Source organism: Phaseolus vulgaris, chromosome 8 (genome assembly GCF_000499845.2).
Source record: "Phaseolus vulgaris cultivar G19833 chromosome 8, P. vulgaris v2.0, whole genome shotgun sequence".
NCBI lineage: Eukaryota > Viridiplantae > Streptophyta > Magnoliopsida > Fabales > Fabaceae > Phaseolus > Phaseolus vulgaris.
In genome coordinates, this window is record NC_023752.2 from 971,119 (window position 1) to 990,723 (window position 19,605).

Below are 19,605 nucleotides of genomic sequence, written 5' to 3' on the forward strand. Positions count from 1 at the left end.
TCCAATATGACTAAAAAAATAGTAAAAATAAACAATTACTTTACAGTCTTCTGCAGTTTAATTCATTGTCACTAAGGAATTTGAAAACATAAAGTTTAAATAAATTAAAAGTATAATTTTTCTATATTTAAAAAATCTCTACATCACAATTTACTGTCATTTTTGTTTAGTATGTGAATTTACTGTAGTTAAGCTTTTTCACTTTCCATTATCAGTTTTTTCACACATCTTTCTTCCAAGTATTGCTACCATTATGATTTTTCAGGACAAGAATTAAATTGACTGATCTACAACTAAAATATTTGTCATTTTTTTAATATCAAGAATTCAAATCACATTTTATAATTTAAAAATAAACCATTTGTATGAATGATTTAATTTAACAAGAGAATAATTAATAATATATTCTTTGTTCACCTCTGGACTATGTCACTGTGTGCATACCCAGTCAATTTTAAATTTTAATTTTCTAATCTACCTTCTGGTGTACACAAACTCAACTTACCTCTCAATCTTAAATAATTATGATTTGCTTTTCTATTTCAAGAAAAAAATCAGTTAATTTCTAAAAAAAAATAAAATTATTTTTTTAAAAAAATTTAGATAATTAAACCAAATTTTCTTTAATTGTTTAATTTTTTTTTCAGCTTTTGTCCTCAACTTTAATACTAAAATAAAACTAAACTTTAAAAGGAGAACCTTATTAAAAAGAAAAAAGACTTTCAAAAATATTGGTAGCTTGTTCGTGAAGTATGAGGGTTTAAACAAAGTTATATTACTATATTTTCCATTATGAATCTTTCAAAGTTCTTCTATATATTTTCCATTATGAATCTTTCAAAGTTCTTCTATATATTTTCCATTATGAATCTTTTAAAGTTCTTCTATATATTTTCCATTATGAATCTTTCAAAATTCTTCTATACTCGTTGATAAGTTGTGAAGGAAAGGCCCCAAACACACATTCAGAGCTTTATGCACCATTTCTTCAAGGTAAAAGTCCTGAATCAACACCCTCATATATCTTTCTTCTGTATTAAGTGCATGTTCTGATACACATGTACATGTATGTCTAAATCATTCAATATTGAGAAAACTATAAACAAGAACAGTTTTCACTTCAAAATACTGATTTAATGAGATTGAGGTACCTCAGACCCAAAGTCATAAGATTCTAGACCAAGTAAGTATATCTTTTTATGTTGAAAAATACAAAAACTGATTTTTCTCTTCACAAGTTTAAGAGTTTCATTTTCTTCTTAGTTTCATTAAATACTTGTGACAGGATACTTGGTCATTTATTGTGTCAATTATTATGTTTAATGTTTGATTTATGAAAGTCAAAGTGGGTTCTTCCATTATCCCGCGTTACTTTCTATGGCTGACTTCACTTGTTTTGAATTTGAACACATTTTAGAATCACTTGAGAGAAAATGGCAGAACAAAAGAAGGAATGGGCTGTGGGAATTGACCTTGGCACAACATACTCATGTGTTGCTGTATGGCTAGAGGAACAGTGTCGAGTGGAGATCATTCACAATGACCAGGGCAATAGAACTACGCCTTCATGTGTGGCTTTCAAAGAGAATCAAAGATTGATTGGTGATGCTGCTAAAGATCAGGCTGCTCGTAACCCAACTAACACTGTCTTTGGTAAATAATTGCTTTTTATTGCGTGTGAATTCATTTAATGTTTACACTAGTTATTTGTGTTGGCTTTTAGTTCTGCAAATGATACCTTAACATTCATCATTTACTTTGTGCCAAAAGGTATACTTTTTGTCCAGTTCTCTAATTTGTTCTATAACTTTAAACTAATAAATATCATTCCATAAGACTACTTTGACTAACATCATTGAGGAATAGCCTTAAATTGTTGCTCTATTAATGGCTAATTTTGCAGATGTGAAAAGGTTAATCGGCAGAAGATACAGTGATCCCATTATCCAGGACGATCTAAAGTTGTGGCCATTTAAGGTCATTGCTGATTCTGATGACAAACCCATGATAGCTGTTTCATACAAGGGTCAGGAGAAACACATTTCAGCTGAAGAAATCTCATCTATGATCCTTACAAAGATGCGGGAGATTGCAGAAGCGTACTTGGAATCAGAGGTTAAGAATGTTGTGGTTACTGTGCCTGCTTATTTTAATGACTCTCAGCGACAAGCAACCAAAGATGCTGGTACCATTGCTGGCCTCAATGTCATGCGGATAATCAATGAGCCCACAGCTGCAGCTCTGGCATACGGCCTTGAAAAGAGAGCAAAATGTGGTGTTGGAGAAAGAAATATTTTCATCTTTGATCTTGGTGGTGGTACATTTGACGTGTCTTTGCTCACAATCAAGGGTGATGTCTTCGAAGTCAAGGCCACTGCTGGTGACACGCATCTTGGAGGAGAGGACATGGATAACAGAATGGTGAAGTACTTTGTTGAGAAGTTCAATAGGAAGAACAACGTTGACATAAATGGGAACCCGAAAGCCTTGAGGAGGTTGAGAACTGCTTGTGAGAGAGCAAAAAGGACGCTCTCATATGCTGTTTCCACCACCATTGAGGTAGATGCTTTATCAGGGAGCATTGACTTTTATTCATCACTCAGTCGTGCAAGATTTGAGGAACTGAACATGGACCTCTTTAAAAGGTGTATGGAGACAGTAGATAAGTGTCTTGTTGATTCTAAGATGGACAAGAGTGATGTAGATGATGTTGTTCTGGTTGGAGGTTCTTCTAGGATTCCCAAAGTGCAGCAGCTATTGCAAGACTACTTCAAGGGGAAGGACCTGTGCATGAGCATCCACCCTGATGAAGCTGTTGCTTATGGAGCAGCAATTCAGGCTGCTTTGCTGACTAAAAGCAACAAGTTTTTTCCCAACTTAGTGCTATTAGATGTTACCCCGCTGTCACTTGGTATATCTGTAACACAAGATCTCATGAGTGTTGTGATTCCTAGGAACACCACCATTCCTGTTGAGAAAAAGGAAGTATATGTAAGAGCTCAAGATTTCCAATCGTATGTCTCAATAGTGGTTTACCAGGGTGAAAGGAAAAGAGCAAGTGATAACCATTTGCTTGGTTATTTTAATCTTTATGGCACTCCTTATGCTCTTCGAGGCCATCCTTTAGCTGTATGTTTCAGTATAGATGCTGATGGTATTCTAACTGTAATTGCTGAGGAAGAAAGCAGTGGAAGTAAGAACGGGATTACTGTAACCAAAGAACAGAGAAGACTATCAACTGAACAAATTATGAGAAAGATTCAAGATGCCGAGAAATACAAGGCTGAAGACCAGAAATACCAAAAGAAAGCTGAAGCAATTAATGCTTTGGATGATTTCGTTTACCAGATAAGGAAGGCTATAGATGATGTTGATATCAGTAATAAGCTTCGTTCACGAGACAAAACCAAGATCAACATGGCAATTGCAGAGTCCAAAAAATTGCTTGATGCTAGGCAGCAGACAGAAACAGAGGTGTTTGTGACTCATCTGAATGAGGTGAAGAGACTCATTAAACCCATTATGAGGATTAACTAGTTTGTTTCAAGTTTATGTTGGTGAAAATTGCAAAACTTTATGAACCATGTTATCTAAATAATATAATATTTCCATTTTCCACTATCAATCCTTTAACACATTTTTCTTCAAGGTCTTGCAAATATGAAGGTAGATATGCACTTGAGTACATTTCTTCTATATGGGTATTCAGATGGGCATTTGTTTCTAGACTGTTAACATAGCTCGGCCTAAAATGCAGTGTGGTTTGTGGTCTGGTGAAAAATACAAACAACCAATAAAATGAGTAGGTAGATAATTGGTTTGTTTAACAATCCAAACCTATTTCTCTACATCTTGAAACATTAGTCTAATAACTTTCGTCTGTGAGATACCCTGAGTTAAAGAAAAATATTGAAGAGCCAAAGGGTCTTGAAATCAGTGCAAATCTTAGAAATATTAAGCTGGACTTTTTGCATAGTAGACCCTCGTTCAACCCATTATGAGGATTGAATAGTTTGTTTCAAGTTTATGTTGTTCAAGATTGCAAAACTTTATGAACCATGTTATCTAAAAATATTTTAAAGTCAAGTGGGTTATCTAAAAACTTTATTTGAATATTTTTTTAATTTATTTATTTTTGTTAAAAAAAAAGTCCAAATTTAATTCTGTGGGCTTAAATTTTTATTTTATGGTTTTAGTTCTTACAATACTCATTTTGGATTTTTAAAAAAGGGCATTAATTAATAATTGAACATAAGTTTACAACTGGCTCTTGGAGTAACATATATATACATTGCTAACGTGCTTCTTTGACAATTAAGAAGTTGGTTTCCATGACTGCAACATTTTCATGCAAACATATATACTTTATTTTACAAAACCACCACTTCCAGAGCTTGAATCTATACTTTTATTTACAGAAAATTCTCAAAACAAAATGAACAACAAACATCATATTTATATGATACTCTAAACCCTAAGTCTAGTTTAATAACTAAACAACAACTATGGTAGATTTCTTGATCAATCTGAAACTAGGGCTTCCACTAGAGCAGCAATAGCAGTTATAGGATTTCCAAAAACAGCTGAAAATATTAGTTTAAATATCAACACAGCGATCTTAGTGTACTTCCTCAGTGTCCCTGATCTCCTCCAACTTCCTCCACTTGGTACCATTTCCATGCTTCTCACTGCAAGTTGAGAGTACTCTCGGTCACTCATCCCTATTGAATTGGTTTCTTGAGTAAAATAACCCCTATTCAAATTCTCAAGAATCAGTTGCTTAACACACGAAACATGGTAACAATATTTTCTCCCAGAACCTGAAGATACATAAGACCATCCTTTGACTCCATCCACAACATTCCTATGATTACACTTGACACACACTGAGGGAACCTTTTCACACAGTTGAAGAGAGATTTGCCCTTCTTCATCAGAAATGCTATCTTTCAGATATAAACAGCATGGATGTAGATCATAACCGGTAAGGGAGCAATGGTACACAAACCCTAGCACATCTTTTCCACAAGCATCGCAGTATCTAACGCGGTTTCCCGGTGCTTTCTCATAGAACTCGAATTGGCTCCTGTGGAAAAATCGATGAGAAGCATGGGAATCAGCATTTGCACACTCTTCATGGAGGATGTAACCACAATTCTTGTTTTGACAGTGGTAACTGCGTCCGAATCCCACTTCTTGACATCCACTGCATCTGAACGGAGACCCTGGTGGCTTCAATTGCATCGGTTGTTCTTTATGGCTGGGACAACCCCTCTTGGTAGTTTCCATCTCTCTTTTCTCACTTTTGTTTGTGATATAATCAAGGGTAGGTGTTGTGATACGAGTTCCTGTTAGAACAAGAAAACACAACAACAAAGAAAGTTAATGTAATGCTCAAATACAACAAAGGAAACTGAGATATATGCAAAAGCAGAACTGTTAAAACAAACTATGACTAGAGACAAACAGGCGCATGCAATTCTGAGGGGACAAATTCAAAGATGTGAAAGAATAATAGAAGTAAATTGCAGGGTTGATGTGCAGATAAGAAACAGAAAGGAAAACGTTTTGGTGAATACACTAATCAGATCTGATATAAACGACAGAGACAGAAACAGAAAATCAGAGAAAAACGACGATGGATGTAATATGCAATATAAGAAGAGATAGAAAGAAATTGAATAGGTATTTATGATATGAAGTGTCTATATATAAAATAGTACTAAAAAGTGTATAAGATGTCATTTTGTTGAACAATTATATTACTATTTATAAGCAACACGTTAAGTGAGAGCTTGACTCCTTAAAATAACATATATAACTTACTTGGAAAGCAAACAATTTCTGATATTTCGGTTATATCTTCTTTGATAAGAGACCATAACGCGTAGCTCAACTTTGTTATACCTTCTCATCTTTCTTTGTATTTTGTTTAGTTATTTAGTGATGATAAATAACATTTTAATATACACGTTACACGTTACAACCACGAATGTGTCATCAACGTTTTGGTTGTTCCTTCAAGGAAAATGTGGGAGATGTTATTGGGCAATTCTTTCTTCTTATACGCGTCTTTATCTTTAGTTAATTTCTTATATAACTTCGTAATATTATTTTTCAAAATTATCTTTTCCAACTATAATTTAGATGACAATTTCCTTTGATTGAATCGGTGAGGGAACGGTCATATAATAAAATATAATTAACTTCGGCACTTATTATATTGAGCATATACTATGTATCTACTTAGAAAGTACTGAGAAAGTGTAGTCCTAATGAATTAAGTTCACAATTTTCAAAGGTTGACTGCTGCGTGTCATTCATACATATCTGCTTTCAACTTTCAATTAAGTAATTCATCATATATACATATATAATGGTATATAAGGAGGATTTTTGTTGAAAGGGGTTGAATGTTAGGTGTATAGCTTCTAACTTAAATTCTAAATTTTAAATCCTAACAAACTTCTTTTAGCATCTCATCATTTTTAAAGAAGATTATTTTTATCCTTTTAAAAAGAACTTTGGTATTGTTTTTTTCAAAATATTTTCATAACATATTTTATTAATTCGGATTTACCAAACCAGAAATAAAAAAATGTATTCTGGAATGATTTTTTGTCTTCTGGATTTCCTATTCTAAAAACACTCTTTTCTTAGTGAAGTCCTATTCTGGAAACAATTTTTTCTTATGTAACTCTTATTCTGATAACACTTTTTTCTACTCCAAAATCACATAAAACAGTGAAAAGGTAATTTTAATATTTTAAAGATTATAGAGGTGCACGAAGAAATTCCCTATTCTTTTTTTGTTATATGTTGTATGGTTTGTAATGTTATTCTTTTTTAATTATGGGCTTGTAATGTTATTCAATTTCAATATTTTTTTTGTTATATGAGCTTGTAATGTTATCATTTTTCTATGCATAATCAAAACTCATTTTTCTAACTCATTTTATTTTAATAAAGGTATTCCTAAAATATTTATATAGGTTAAAATATTTCTAAAATATCTCATGTATTGAATAACTACAAACAATTTAAATTAGAACAATCCTTTTTTTAAAGTTGATGCCCGAAATTTTGGTGTGACTGAGAAAGTTCTTTGTATGTCTTATTTTATGAAAGAAATCTATTGGGATTTCTATTAACATCTGTTGTGGTAGAGAGACCAAGGACACTGAAATGCCGCACTTTTATTTATCATTAACTTTAATTATAATTCACTATGTTTATTAAATATTCATATAATATAAAATTTAACTATAAAAAACCATTTATCCTGACAAGTTATAATAATTTTATACGCTAGTTTTACTTTTTTTTTTAAAATCACATTTGCAAATTTGCATAAACAATTGATTTGTAAGAGTCCATATGATTTACTAAAAACCTGCACTCCAATGTATACACAATTTCGGGCAAAGGTATTTTCCTATTAGCAAGAGATAAAGAGATAGATGTGTTCAAGCAAAGACTGAATCCATAGAGTAAAATTCTCAAAGTTTTGCAATTTTGACCAACATAAACTTTAAACAAACTAGTTAATCCTCAAAATGGGTTCAATGAGGCTCTTCACCTCATTCAAATGATCCACAAACACCTTTGTTTCTGTCTGCTGGCTTGCATCAAGCAATTTTCTGGCTTCTGCAATTGCCATGTTGATCTTGGTTTTGTCTTGTGAATGAAGCTTATTACTGTTATCAACATCATCTATAGCATTCCTTAACTTGTAAACAAAGTGGTACTGTCTAGGCCGAAAGGTCGACCGAAAGGTTGTACCGAAAGTCTCAACCGAAAGGTTAAATATAAAAAGTAAATAAGTAAAATTAAATTAGTGATTATAGCAAAGCCCATAAGATGGGCCCAAATATACAGGTGTGTGTTTTCAAAATGTTAGGTGCAAAAAGAAAAGACCCAAGTAACTCTTAAGCCCAATAAGAGAGCCTTATAAATAGAGGTTCAACTCAAGAGGTAAGGAAGATTCAATTGATCTGATGAACATAAAACTATATCTGACTTTGGCATCGGAGCGCCTTGCAGGTACACACACCCACCTGTGAGGAGAAGAAGCCGAGAGCCCAACCCGAGAAGAAGCCGAGAGCCAAACTCGAGTAGGAGTCGCGAGAGCCCAACCCGAGAAGAAGCCGAGAGCCAAACTCGAGTAGAAGCCGCGAGAGCCCAACCCGAGAAGAAGCCGAAAGCCCGACTCGAGAAGAAGCCGCGAGAGCCCAACCCGAGAAGAAGCCGAGAGCCCAACTCGAGGAGAAGCCGAGAGAGTCCAGCCCAAGTTCGGAAGATTTGTAAAGGAGTTGATCTTATCAACCTTATTCTAGTGTTCTTGGTCCTTGTTGTAAGAACAAAAGTCATCCAAAGCATTAATTGCTTTAACTTTCTTTCGGTACTTCTGATCTTCAGCCTTGTATATCTCGGCATCTTGAATCATTCTCATAATTTGTTGAGTTGATAGTCTTCCCTTATCGTTGGTTACAGTAATCCCGTTCTTACTTCCACTGCTTTCTTCCTCAGCAACTACACTTAGAATACCATCAGCATCTATACTGAAACTTACACTTAAAGGATGGCCTCGAGGAGCATCAGGAATGCCATCAAGTTCAAAAAAACCAAGCAAATTGTTATCGCTTGCTTTTGTCCTTTCACCCTCGTAAACATCTATCAAGACACAGGATTGGAAATCTACGGTTGTTTCATATACTTTCCTTTTCTCAACAGGGATGATGGTGTTCCTAGGAATCACAACACTCATGAGATCTCCTTTTACAGATATACCAAGAGACAACGGCGTAACATCTAATAACACCAAGTTGGGAACAAACTTGTTGCCTTTAGTCAACAAAGCAGCCTGAATTGCTGCTCCATAAGCAACAGCTTCGTCAGGGTTAATGCTCATGCACAGTTCCTTCCCCATGAAGTAGTCTTGCAATAACTGCTGTACTTTGGGAATCCTAGAAGAGCCACCAACGAGAACAACATCATCTACATCACTCTTGTCCATCTTAGAATCAACAAGACACCTATCTACTGTCTCCATACACCTTTTAAAGAGATCCAAGTTGAATTCCTCAAATCTTGCGCGAGTGATTGATGAACAGAAGTCAAGGCTCCCAGATAAAGCATCTATCTCAATGTTGGTGTCAACTGCATATGAGAGCGTCCTTTTTGCTCTCTCACAGACAGTTCTCAACCTCCTCAAGGCTCTCCGGTTCCCATTTATGTCAACTTTGTTCTTTCTCTTGAACTCCTCAACAAAGTACTTCACCATTCTGTTATCCATGTCCTCTCCTCCAAGGTGCGTGTCACCAGCAGTGGCCTTGACTTCGAAGACATCACCCTTGATGGTGAGCAGAGACACGTCAAATGTACCACCACCAAGATCAAAGATGAAAATATTTCGCTCTCCAAGAAGACATTTCGCTCTCTTGTGAAGGCCGTATGCCAGAGCTGCAGCTGTGGGCTCATTGATTATCCGCATGACATTGAGGCCAGCAATAGTACCAGCATCTTTGGTTGCTTGTCGCTGAGAGTCATTAAAATAAGCAGGCACAGTAACCACAGCATTCTTAACTCCTGATTCCAAGTACGCTTCTGCAGTCTCCCGCATCTTTGTGAGAATCATAGATGAGATTTCTTCAGCTGAAATGTGTTTCTTCTGACCCTTGTATGAAACAGCTATCATGGGTTTGTCATCAGAATCAGCAATGACCTTAAATGGCCACAACTTTAGATCGTCCCGGATAATGGGATCACTGTATCTTCTGCCGATTAACCTTTTCACATCTGCAAAACCAGTCATTAATAGAGCAAGAATTTAAGACTATTCCTCAATGATGTTAGTCAAAGTAGTCTTATGGAATGATATTTATCAATTTAAAGTTATAGAACAAATTAGAGAACTGCAAAAAAAAATATACTCTTTGGCACAAAGTAAACGATGAATGTTAAGCTATCATTTTCGGAACTAAAAGGCAACACAAATAACTAATATAAACATTTAAATGAATTTACCAAAGACAGTGTTAGTTGGGTTAGTAGCAGCCTGATTTTTAGCAGCATCACCGATCAATCTTTGATTATCTGTGAAAGCCACAAATGAAGGCGTAGTTCTACAGCCCTGGTCATTGTGAATGATCTCCACTCGACACTGTTCCTCTAGCCATACAGCAACACACGAGTATGTTGTGCCAAGGTCGATTCCTATGGCCAATCCCTTGTTTTCTTTGGACATTGTTCTTTATGTGGATGAAGACTGTGAGATGAGGAAGAACATGAGAAGTATGAATGAAGATGAAAGGGTTGATTTTTATACTTACATAAAGAGAAATGGCACTATACACGAAGAGGTTGTCTTGGTGCATGTGCAAGGAAATTGGAAACGGAAAGACTCGCACGCCCATTCATATCACTCATTGATTTTGCTTCTTTATGGTTATGATGATATTCTGTGGAAAACGAAAAGACGTGCGAAGAATTAGAATGGAGATTTAAATTAAATAGTTTATATCTTTATAATTAAATTTTATTTAATAATTTTTGTGTAGTGGATGTTTTACTTCTAGATCAGCCGTTTTAATTCCTACAATGAAAGATTAAAATGACTCCAACTTTAAAGACTAAAATTATATTTTTATAATTTCATTTCATACACTAAATTAACTAAAATCCATAATTGTGGAAACTAATTTGTTAATATAGTGTTTTATTAAAATTTAGATGGATAAATTTCACCAGAAATGTACTAAGTGTGTATTCTATGTGTATTCTACATAATGTGTTTGGATTGAGAAAGAGATTTGTGAAGAGGAGATAAAATGAATTTGTAAGAATATGTGAGATTATTTGAATTGAAGAATGATAGAGTGAATTTGTATGAATGGTTTATTGAAATTTGAATTTTTTGAAGTGACAATCCAACATGCAGGCAGCGTAAAACTGTTGGAATACCTATTGGGAGAGTTTAGCAGAGTTAGTATAGCACAGTGTTTGAAGCAAAATTGTTTGTTGGAATGGGAAACAAAAAGTATGGTTAACAAAACAATATCCATTCTCTGTATCTTGATTGTCATGTCATGCATCTGGGTCTGAACAGTTATATTATTAGTCTTTCATGGTGGCATCTCAGTTCAAAATGGTCAAAATTTTCATTTTCATCAATGTCATTTGTTATCAATGTCATGATATTTAGTTTCTTCATTTGTTGTGTTTAATGTTTGCTTTGTCAAAACAAGAGAGATTTATTCATTAATGATAAGTAGTTAACTTTCCATGGCTGACTTCGATTCTTCTGAATCATAACACATTCTGCAATCACTAGAAAGAAATGGACTATTATATATATATGTCTATTATTATGTGGTGTACACACTTGAGTACATTTTCTTGTGAAGCATTTGGGGTTTAATAATGTTTTTCTTCATTTGCTTTTAGGGTTTGAAAGATATTAATATGGTGTAATTTTAAAATTTTATAAATAAATTTTAAAAAATTATTTAAATGGATAAGTTGTGTGGCTTCAATTAAATTATCAACTTTATTTACACTAACACAATTTATATATTTCAGTAATTTTTAAAAATTTTATTCATTTTAATAATTGAGGTATAATAATTTACATATTTCAGTAATTTTTAAAAAATTTATTATTTTAATAATTAAGGTATAATAATTTACACATTTCAGTAATTTTTAAAAATTTTCTCATTTTAGTAATTAATGCACATTATTGATAAAAAATAAATCTCCTAATCCCTAAAGTTATTCACAAATTTTCCTAAGTTTATTCGCAAATTTTCCTAAGGTTATTCGCAAATTTTCACTTATTAATCATTCTTATTATTATAACTAAAAACTAATTTATAGACCTCCTCCTCATGTAACTTCTTTATATTTCCTCTTAGTTAAAATATATTTTTCTTTATATTTCCTCTTAGTTAAAAAATATTTTTCTTTATATTTCCCCTTAGTTAAAATATTTTATTCAACTCTTTCAAAAGTTTAAATTATCCTTAACCTTCACTTCACTAAGGCATAATTAACGTATTAGTGATACTTGAAAATTACTAATAACACCTTTAAAATAATATTATTGAAAAAAAAACATAGATGTAATTTAAAATTTCTCTCCCTCTCACTTTATATATATATATATATATATATAAATTATATTTGTCTTATTATATACACAGTTTAAATATTTTATATCTATTTTTTTTTAAATCTGTATTGTGATCAAAGATAGAAATGATTAATTTGTTACCTTTTATTAGTTTTATATATCTTATTTACAAAGAAGAGAGAAAGAAAAAAAATGATATATTTTTATTAAAGATTGATGTATTTATATAACTCACGAAAATATATAAAAAAATAAAAAAATAATGATAAAACAATTACAATTGATTAATACTAATAGTCATAAGTGATAGACCAAATAATAACTGATAAAACCGTTATAATAGAAAATCTAAAATATTTATGATTTATATAATAGATTTTTAATTATATTTATTTTATTATATACATAGTTTAAATATTTTATATCTATTTTTTTTTTAAATTCTGTATTGTTATAAAAGATAGAAAGTTATTGATGAATTTGTTACTTTTATATATCTTATTTTGAAAGAAGAGAAAAGAGAGAGAAAAATATATATTTTATTAAGAATTGTTGCTCAGTTTACACTCAATTAAGTAAAATAACGATACACCAAATTATAACCGATAAACAATTGACAATTTAAAATATTATATCATTTATATCTATTAACCTTCTCAAATAACAACTTAAACCTAAGTATTAAAATCAACCCTTTCATCTTCATCCATAACCTTCTCAAATAACAACCTAAACCTAAGCATAAAAATCAACCCTTTCATCTTCATCCATATTCTTATATTCTTCTGATCTCACAGTCTTCATTCACATAAAAAAGAATGTCAGAGGACAATAAGAGATTGGTCATAGGAATAGACCTTGGCACAACATACTCGTGTGTTACAGAGTCTATGAACTCCAGACACAAATACGAGTACGGATACGACACGGACACGGTTAAATTGAAAATTATAGGACACATGACACATCTATGTATAAATTAAAATGTAGTAACAACATAGAGTGGAAATCATCCATAATGACCAAGGTAACAACACCACCCTTATTGTGTTGCTTTTACCGAGCATAAAAGGTTGATAGGAGATGCTGCAAAAAAATCAGGCTGCTACCAGAGAACACCATCCTCAAGATCTCAGTTAGGCTGACACCTCAAGTAACAACAATCATTTACCATCACATGAAAAAAAATATTATTAAACAAAAGAAAAAAGAAAGAAAATACAAAAATACGGGAGGACTTGACCAAAACCCATATGTTAACAAAAACGATACATAAGTAGACTATACCTATTCATAAAGAATTTTAAGAACAGAGAAGGTGGAAGTCTATGTTTTCTACCCTAAAGTATTACTTTTTTTTAATCTTATAGATGTTAAGAGACTAATCGGTAAGAAGTACAAGGGTCAGAAAAATAAAGTGGACATAAGTGGGAATCTACGAGTCTATAGTCTATTGTATAGGTTTAATTAATTAAAATAATTTAAAGTTTCAATTATATATAAAAGAAAAAAAATGTAAAATTCAACTAAAGAAATAAATAAAATTTTAAATTTAAATATAATTTGATTATTTTTCATTTTATTATTAATTTTGTTATTTAAGTTAATTTATTTAAATAATTATAATATTATTTATGATTTTTAAATTATATTATATATATTTATATACAAAATTATTATTAATAATGATTTCTATTATTATAATTAACAAAATCAATATATTTCAAAAAGTAAATGACTATCATAATGTTGTAATCTTTAACTTTCATCCAGAACCATAAATGTGAATAAAATTGTTACAATTTGGTGTAAAACTAGAGACATATATAACATCCATTAATATAGATATTTTGTGTTTAGTATTTATTAAATTATTAATATAGATATAGTATCTTTATACTAATTTTTAATAATAAATATACTATATAGTATTTTTTATACTAACAAATTTGTCCAAGTAAATTAAAAATTAATAATGTACTTAAAGAGTGGTGTTGATATTTTTTTTTAATTATATATATATATCAAATTTATTCATTACTAAATTTTTTAAGACACCAAATTCATGATTAACTATTAAGTTGAATATGTAAATGGTATGACATTTATAAATTTATCATATTGCATGACATTTGTAAATTTATCATATTGCATGACATTTATAAATTACATGATAATTTACTATATATAACTATTAGGTTGGTTATGTTTTTTAAAATTTAACTTAGATAATTTATGTGGGTCTTATTTATATTTATTTAATTAAATTTTAATATTAAATATAATATATATATATATATATATATATATAAATTTCTCCTTTATTAACATTTAAAAAAATTAAAATTAGTCTCTTCTTCGTAAATTAAAATTAATTGTATATAGTAATTAATTGAAAATCTCTAATATACTTTATTAAAATAAATATAGTTTCAATAAGCTAAATATAGTTTTAATAAGCTAAATATAGTTTTATAAATAAATATAGTAGTCCATGGTAAAGAAAGGTGGATGGAATCTCCAAGAGATCCATGCATGTCAAGAGGATCATGTAATTCATGTCAACCATGTCAATGTCAATCTTGCCCGCCTGATGGATGAATAGAAGTCAATGCTCCCAAATAAAGCATCTATCTCAATGTTGGTGTAACACCTCTCTTTAACCTAAAATCTTGGCTCAGACAATTGAGACTTCTCATATACTATAAAGCCTTCTCTAAAAATGGAATAAATTCACGTTCTTTAGTTCTTCTAAAGTGGCTAGATTTGTCCGGAGGTAGTAAACTCCGTTACAAGAGGTTCTCTACAATGAATTAAAAATTTTGATTTAGTGTTAGGTTATTTTTTTTCCATGTGTTACCTTTGATTCCAGACCATTTTTAATTTCACTCTCTTATTCTTTTGTCTTATTTTAATTTCACTGATCTGTACTGAAGTTATCCTATGAATAAAGTAATATAATTTTTTAGATATTATGTGGGTTACCAGAACTGATACATTTATTTTAATTGATAGTTTTTCTTTTTTGTCTTAGAAAAGCATGAAGAGAAGTTTCCTTAAAATTGTTTTTCACGCACTTATTCCTTCCAATATTTAGAAATCTTGAAGGGGATTGGGATTCACATTGTAAGAGGACATGTTGTTTGTAAGAGGACCTGTTGTAGTTCATATGTGAGTCACAAACCCATTACCTTAAGGTTTTGGATAAGAGATGATGTCATAATCTCTCATATTTGTTGTTTAAGTTTGAAAAGACCCCATGTTCCTTAATATGATATTTTTGTCTATTCAGAAGTGGTTTCGCAGAAGTGACCATGAACTCAGCTTTGTAACATTTATTTATACTTTAACCATTATAAATAAAAAAGTAGACTTAAAATTATTGTTGAAATGTTAAAGATATTTGTATCCATGCTAATTAGGTTTTATTTGACAGATTGCTGGACTAGTACTTCTCATACAAAGAAATGGTATTAGCATCAACTTGTTAAACTCATTACATTTCTTGTACAACTTTTAAACTCAAATAAAACTTCTTATATATGCTTTGTGCTATTTGGAGAATTCAGGATTCGATAGTGATGATCTAGGAATTCAGGGATGTTGAGGGTGGAAATTTAATGGAATTAGGGTGCAGGCTTTATTGAATATTCGGCAATACTTTAGAGAGAAGTCTATTTTTGTCTCTAAATTCTCAAACATACAGATCAGAGAGTATTATTTGAATGCAATTTAAATGTTACTCTATAGGGCGCATCAATGACAACTCTATTGAGTAAACAGTGGCATAAGAGTTTTTATGAACTTATTAGGTATCAATATGAAACAGTAATTTTTTTTTTCAATATATAAATAAGAATGCATTAAAGAAGATTGGAACCCATACGATAGTGGGTAGCCTATTCCCCATTGCAACTAATGGGATTTGAGTGTTGCACCTCTAGGATGGAGTACGTGCTGTCTATGCTCTATTGTTTAAGAAAGTAAAAAAATAAAAAAAATAAAGAAGTTACGTTATAGATGATGAACAACCTTAAAGAACAGAAAATTGGAAATTTACAAATAGAAAAAAGAGTCGTGTTACATGTAATAATACCAAAATCACATTGTTCCCTTATTTTTGTTAAAAGAATTGTCTCAAGAATAAGTTAGATGGACAAACATATACAATGATAGATTTGGCAACAGATTCTAGGTTCTTTCTTCCTACACCTCCATACCTTCTTGTGTCACCCCATACTAAATATGAAAATATCATTTTATCCTTTTTTTTTCACCCTCTTGGATTTGAAATAATAAGCCTATGGATTATGTAATCTGGATAAATTCCGGATTATATAATTCGGAAGTCAATTTCATATTTAGAAAAGAATTCCGAATTATGTAATCCGGAAGCTAATAACACATCTGAAAAAAAAGACTTCTGGATTACATAATCTGGAAGCTAATCTTATGTATAGAAAAGACTTTCGGATTATGTAATCTGGAAGCTAATCACAAAAGACTTCCGGATTACATAATCCAGAAGCTAATTTTGAATCTAAAAAAAACTTCTAGATTACGTAATCCGAAATATTGAAAAGGGTATTTTTGGAATAAAAAAAATTTATGAGGGTGGCACAAGAAGGTATGGAGGTGCAGGAAGAAGCAGCCCATATTCTAAAGTCTCTATATGTTCCTTTAGCCCAAGTTGCCTTAAGCCTTCCTGAGATGTTTACTATGTTGAATTAAAAAATTGTATATTGGGCCCAATTTTGATGGTTCCTTCCTTCTCCATCACGATATTGGATGCTAATAGGTCTTTCTGATTTCTATTCCGGACTGAGGAAGCGAAAAGGCATCTCTTCACTAATAAATATTTAGAACAAAGTACATTCTGGTGGGCATAGGTTAAATTGTTGATCTTCTCTATTAATTGTTCTGACCTGTGTTTTTATTGTTAAAATAGTGGGTATTTTTTTTTTGTATTACTCATTGTTGGTGCGTCTTCCAGAACAACATGATATACCTCTTAGAGATGACTTTGGTTGATGGAATAAATATAGTTGCAGACATGTTGCAACCTACAACTGCAAGTGCCTTGGTAGATATTTTGACAATTGTTGTAGTAATTTTGTGAACGACTACAAAAAATGCCACCTAGAAGGTATAATGTTACTACCCAAAATCAGTCAATTGCTTTCTTGTCATAGGTTTTTCTTTTAACCTAACCACTGCTATTTTTTTCCATCTTTAAAAGGATTCAGATGCTCAAAGGAAGAAAAATCAATGAATTGGCTTCTAAAGAGTTTGGCCTCCGAACGCATGCCTCATGATAGGCAAGAATCTGGATTCATTGAACAAACTTGTGATCAATATTTCAATAATTTTCTCTTTCTATCCCAACACTGGGCAGTTGTCCATGGAAAATACACTCCTCGCTTGATCTTGCTGTGCAATAAGTTAGCTAAAGTAAAAGATGTATTGGATGAGAGGGTTGTGAGTCAAAATTTTCGAAGGAGACTGTCTTTCATTTTGAGGATGTTAAAGATACTTGGAAGTCTTTTGAAAGATGTTCCATATCACTAAAAAAAAAAACGGATTTACCTACGGACCAATGTAATAGCAGAAATCCGTAGGTAATCAGCATTACCTACAGATTTTCCACAAAAAAAAAATCGTATGTAATGTTGGTGTTGGTAATTTACATACGAAATATGATCCGTATGTAACATCAATCCATGGATAATACCCACGAACAGCAGTCCGTAGGTAATACCCTCGAACGTAGGTAATACCCATCGACCGCAGTCCATAGGTAAAATTTACACACATTACCCACCAACTCTATTCCATAAATAAAACAATAGATAATCTTACATGCATCAAAATATCCATTCATACATTTAAATGAATGCATTTTTTACAGTTGTATAATATTCAATATGAAATAATTGAACATATATTAATTGAACAATTTATTATCAAACATCATCCAATACATCTTACATAAAATAAAACACATTTAATTTCAAATTCAAATACATCATAGTTGAAGTCTCTCATTCTTTTCCTTATAATTTCGGACATGTTCCTTTAGCCGCAAAAAGTGTTGTGAATCATGACAAAAACTCAAAGCATGAACCACTGATACTGACTAGAGCACCTCTGATATTGGTTGGGAAAGCTTCATAGATGTATAGAGGGGCAGTCATGGATGCAATTCCAACTCCCAAACCAACTAAAACTCTTACCATAATGATCACCAATGGAACAGACACAACAACCATAACTAAAGCACCAAGAAAGAATGCAACATCAGGCACCAAAATAGATTTCTTTCTCCCTAGCTTGTCATTCATCCACCCTCCAAATGCAACACCAATTATAGTTGTTGCCACAGTCATACTTACAATGGTTTCCTGCAGAATAGTGGATTAAAACAATCAATCTTTCCACCCCCATTAGTTTCAAACGGAAGAAAGCAAAACAAACTTAATTTGGAGCCAAGTTCTCTTGTCAACTTGGTCAAATTCATCACGGATGTATAACAAGGCCCTGGAAATCACCCCTGAATGTGAGTAATTTAGTCAAAACAAATGTCATTTAAAGTGATCAAAGCAACGTCTTTCATAACCATTCACTACATGTTTGTTTGTCAAAACTATCTTATAGATTGTCTCAGGTTAAGGAATTATTTTAATTAAAAAAATCAATTTCGTTCAAAATCAAGCTCAATCCAACACATAATAAAGGTGATTTGAACAAGGCTTTTTTTTTTTATATAACCTGTATCATAACCAAAGAGAAGGCCTCTTATACCCGGAGATAAAACAAGGCGCATGATGTAAGGTGATTCAGTTGTCCTATGCTAGAATTCTTTGAACTCGGTTTTGTCTGCTACTCTTTCCTCCATCACGCTTGAAACATACACAAGTTAGAGATGATGCATGAAAGTGAACTGCATGTCAAAAACTCAAAATGGAATATGTAGAATACCATCAGCATTTATACTGAAACTTACACTTAAAGGATGGCCTCGAAGAGCATCAGGATTGCCATAAAGGTTATTTCAGAATGATTTTTTGTCTTCTGAATTTTCTATTCTAGTAACCGCCTTTGTTTACGGAACATCTATTCTAGAAACACCTTTTACTTATGAAATCCCTATTGCAGAATCATTCAAAACTATGAAGGATAAAGCGGAATCATTCAAAACTATGAAGGATAAATTCGAAATTACAAAGAATATAAGGGTGTAGGAAGAAAAATGTGGAGGTAGAGAAATAAACACCCAAAAAAAATAACATTACAAGCCATAAAAGCCCATATAACAAAAACAAACGAATTGCAAATAACAAATTATTTCAATCCTAAACCCTAACGAATTATTTCTTCCTGCATCCTAAACATTCATATGGGTGCAGAAAAAACAAATAACATTACAAGCCCATACACCTAACATTCAATCCCATCACAAAAAATCCTCCTTA

The 19,605-nt window shown here is 31.8% G+C and overlaps 3 protein-coding genes and 1 long non-coding RNA gene across 6 annotated transcripts; 1 reads left to right on the top strand and 3 right to left on the bottom strand.

Moving 5' to 3' along the window:
• Window positions 1–778: 778 nt before the first annotated feature.
• Window positions 779–3,625, top strand: LOC137827113 (heat shock cognate 70 kDa protein-like). 2 transcript variants are annotated; one of them, XM_068633325.1, is made up of 3 exons: window positions 779–993; window positions 1,418–1,653; window positions 1,904–3,625. In XM_068633325.1, exons 2-3 carry the CDS (start codon window positions 1,434–1,436, stop codon window positions 3,535–3,537), a joined length of 1,854 nt encoding a protein of 617 aa, XP_068489426.1. In that variant the 5' UTR covers window positions 779–993; window positions 1,418–1,433; the 3' UTR covers window positions 3,538–3,625. The 2 variants fall into 2 exon arrangements, with proteins under 2 accessions (XP_068489426.1, XP_068489427.1); XM_068633326.1 differs by lacking the exon at window positions 779–993 and having other exon boundaries at window positions 1,364–1,653; window positions 1,904–3,552.
• Window positions 3,626–4,385: 760 nt separating this feature from the next.
• LOC137826993 (uncharacterized) lies at window positions 4,386–5,679 on the bottom strand. Its single transcript, XM_068633163.1, has 2 exons — window positions 5,580–5,679; window positions 4,386–5,348 (listed from the first exon to the last, which is right to left on the bottom strand). The coding sequence occupies exon 2, from the start codon at window positions 5,287–5,289 to the stop codon at window positions 4,522–4,524; it is 768 nt and encodes a 255-aa protein (XP_068489264.1). The 5' UTR covers window positions 5,290–5,348; window positions 5,580–5,679; the 3' UTR covers window positions 4,386–4,521.
• A 1,718-nt stretch (window positions 5,680–7,397) lies between these two features.
• LOC137825588 (heat shock cognate 70 kDa protein-like) lies at window positions 7,398–10,246 on the bottom strand. Its single transcript, XM_068631288.1, has 3 exons — window positions 10,027–10,246; window positions 8,368–9,798; window positions 7,398–7,743 (listed from the first exon to the last, which is right to left on the bottom strand). The coding sequence occupies exons 1-3, from the start codon at window positions 10,244–10,246 to the stop codon at window positions 7,541–7,543; spliced, it is 1,854 nt and encodes a 617-aa protein (XP_068487389.1). The 3' UTR covers window positions 7,398–7,540.
• A 7,812-nt stretch (window positions 10,247–18,058) lies between these two features.
• Window positions 18,059–19,576, bottom strand: LOC137825604 (uncharacterized). Of its 2 annotated transcripts, XR_011083317.1 has the most exons (3): window positions 19,137–19,576; window positions 18,935–19,032; window positions 18,059–18,534 (listed from the first exon to the last, which is right to left on the bottom strand). It is a non-coding gene; the product is annotated as an uncharacterized lncRNA (long non-coding RNA). The 2 variants fall into 2 exon arrangements; XR_011083316.1 differs by lacking the exon at window positions 19,137–19,576 and having other exon boundaries at window positions 18,935–19,099.
• Window positions 19,577–19,605: the final 29 nt, after the last annotated feature.

Bases quoted from the DNA above. Each gene is read 5' to 3' on its own strand.
- LOC137827113 (XM_068633325.1), top strand. From the start codon at position 1,434: ATGGCAGAACAAAAGAAGGAATGGGCTGTGGGAATTGACCTTGGCACA. The intron at 1,654-1,903 runs GTAAATAATTGC...CTAATTTTGCAG, and splicing joins CCCAACTAACACTGTCTTTG to ATGTGAAAAGGTTAATCGGC.
- LOC137825588 (XM_068631288.1), bottom strand. From the start codon at position 10,246: ATGTCCAAAGAAAACAAGGGATTGGCCATAGGAATCGACCTTGGCACA. The intron at 9,799-10,026 runs GTAAATTCATTT...CTGGTTTTGCAG, and splicing joins CCCAACTAACACTGTCTTTG to ATGTGAAAAGGTTAATCGGC. The intron at 7,744-8,367 runs ACTTTTGTTCTT...CTAGACAGTACC, and splicing joins AGCAATTAATGCTTTGGATG to ACTTTGTTTACAAGTTAAGG.
- LOC137826993 (XM_068633163.1), bottom strand. From the start codon at position 5,289: ATGGAAACTACCAAGAGGGGTTGTCCCAGCCATAAAGAACAACCGATG.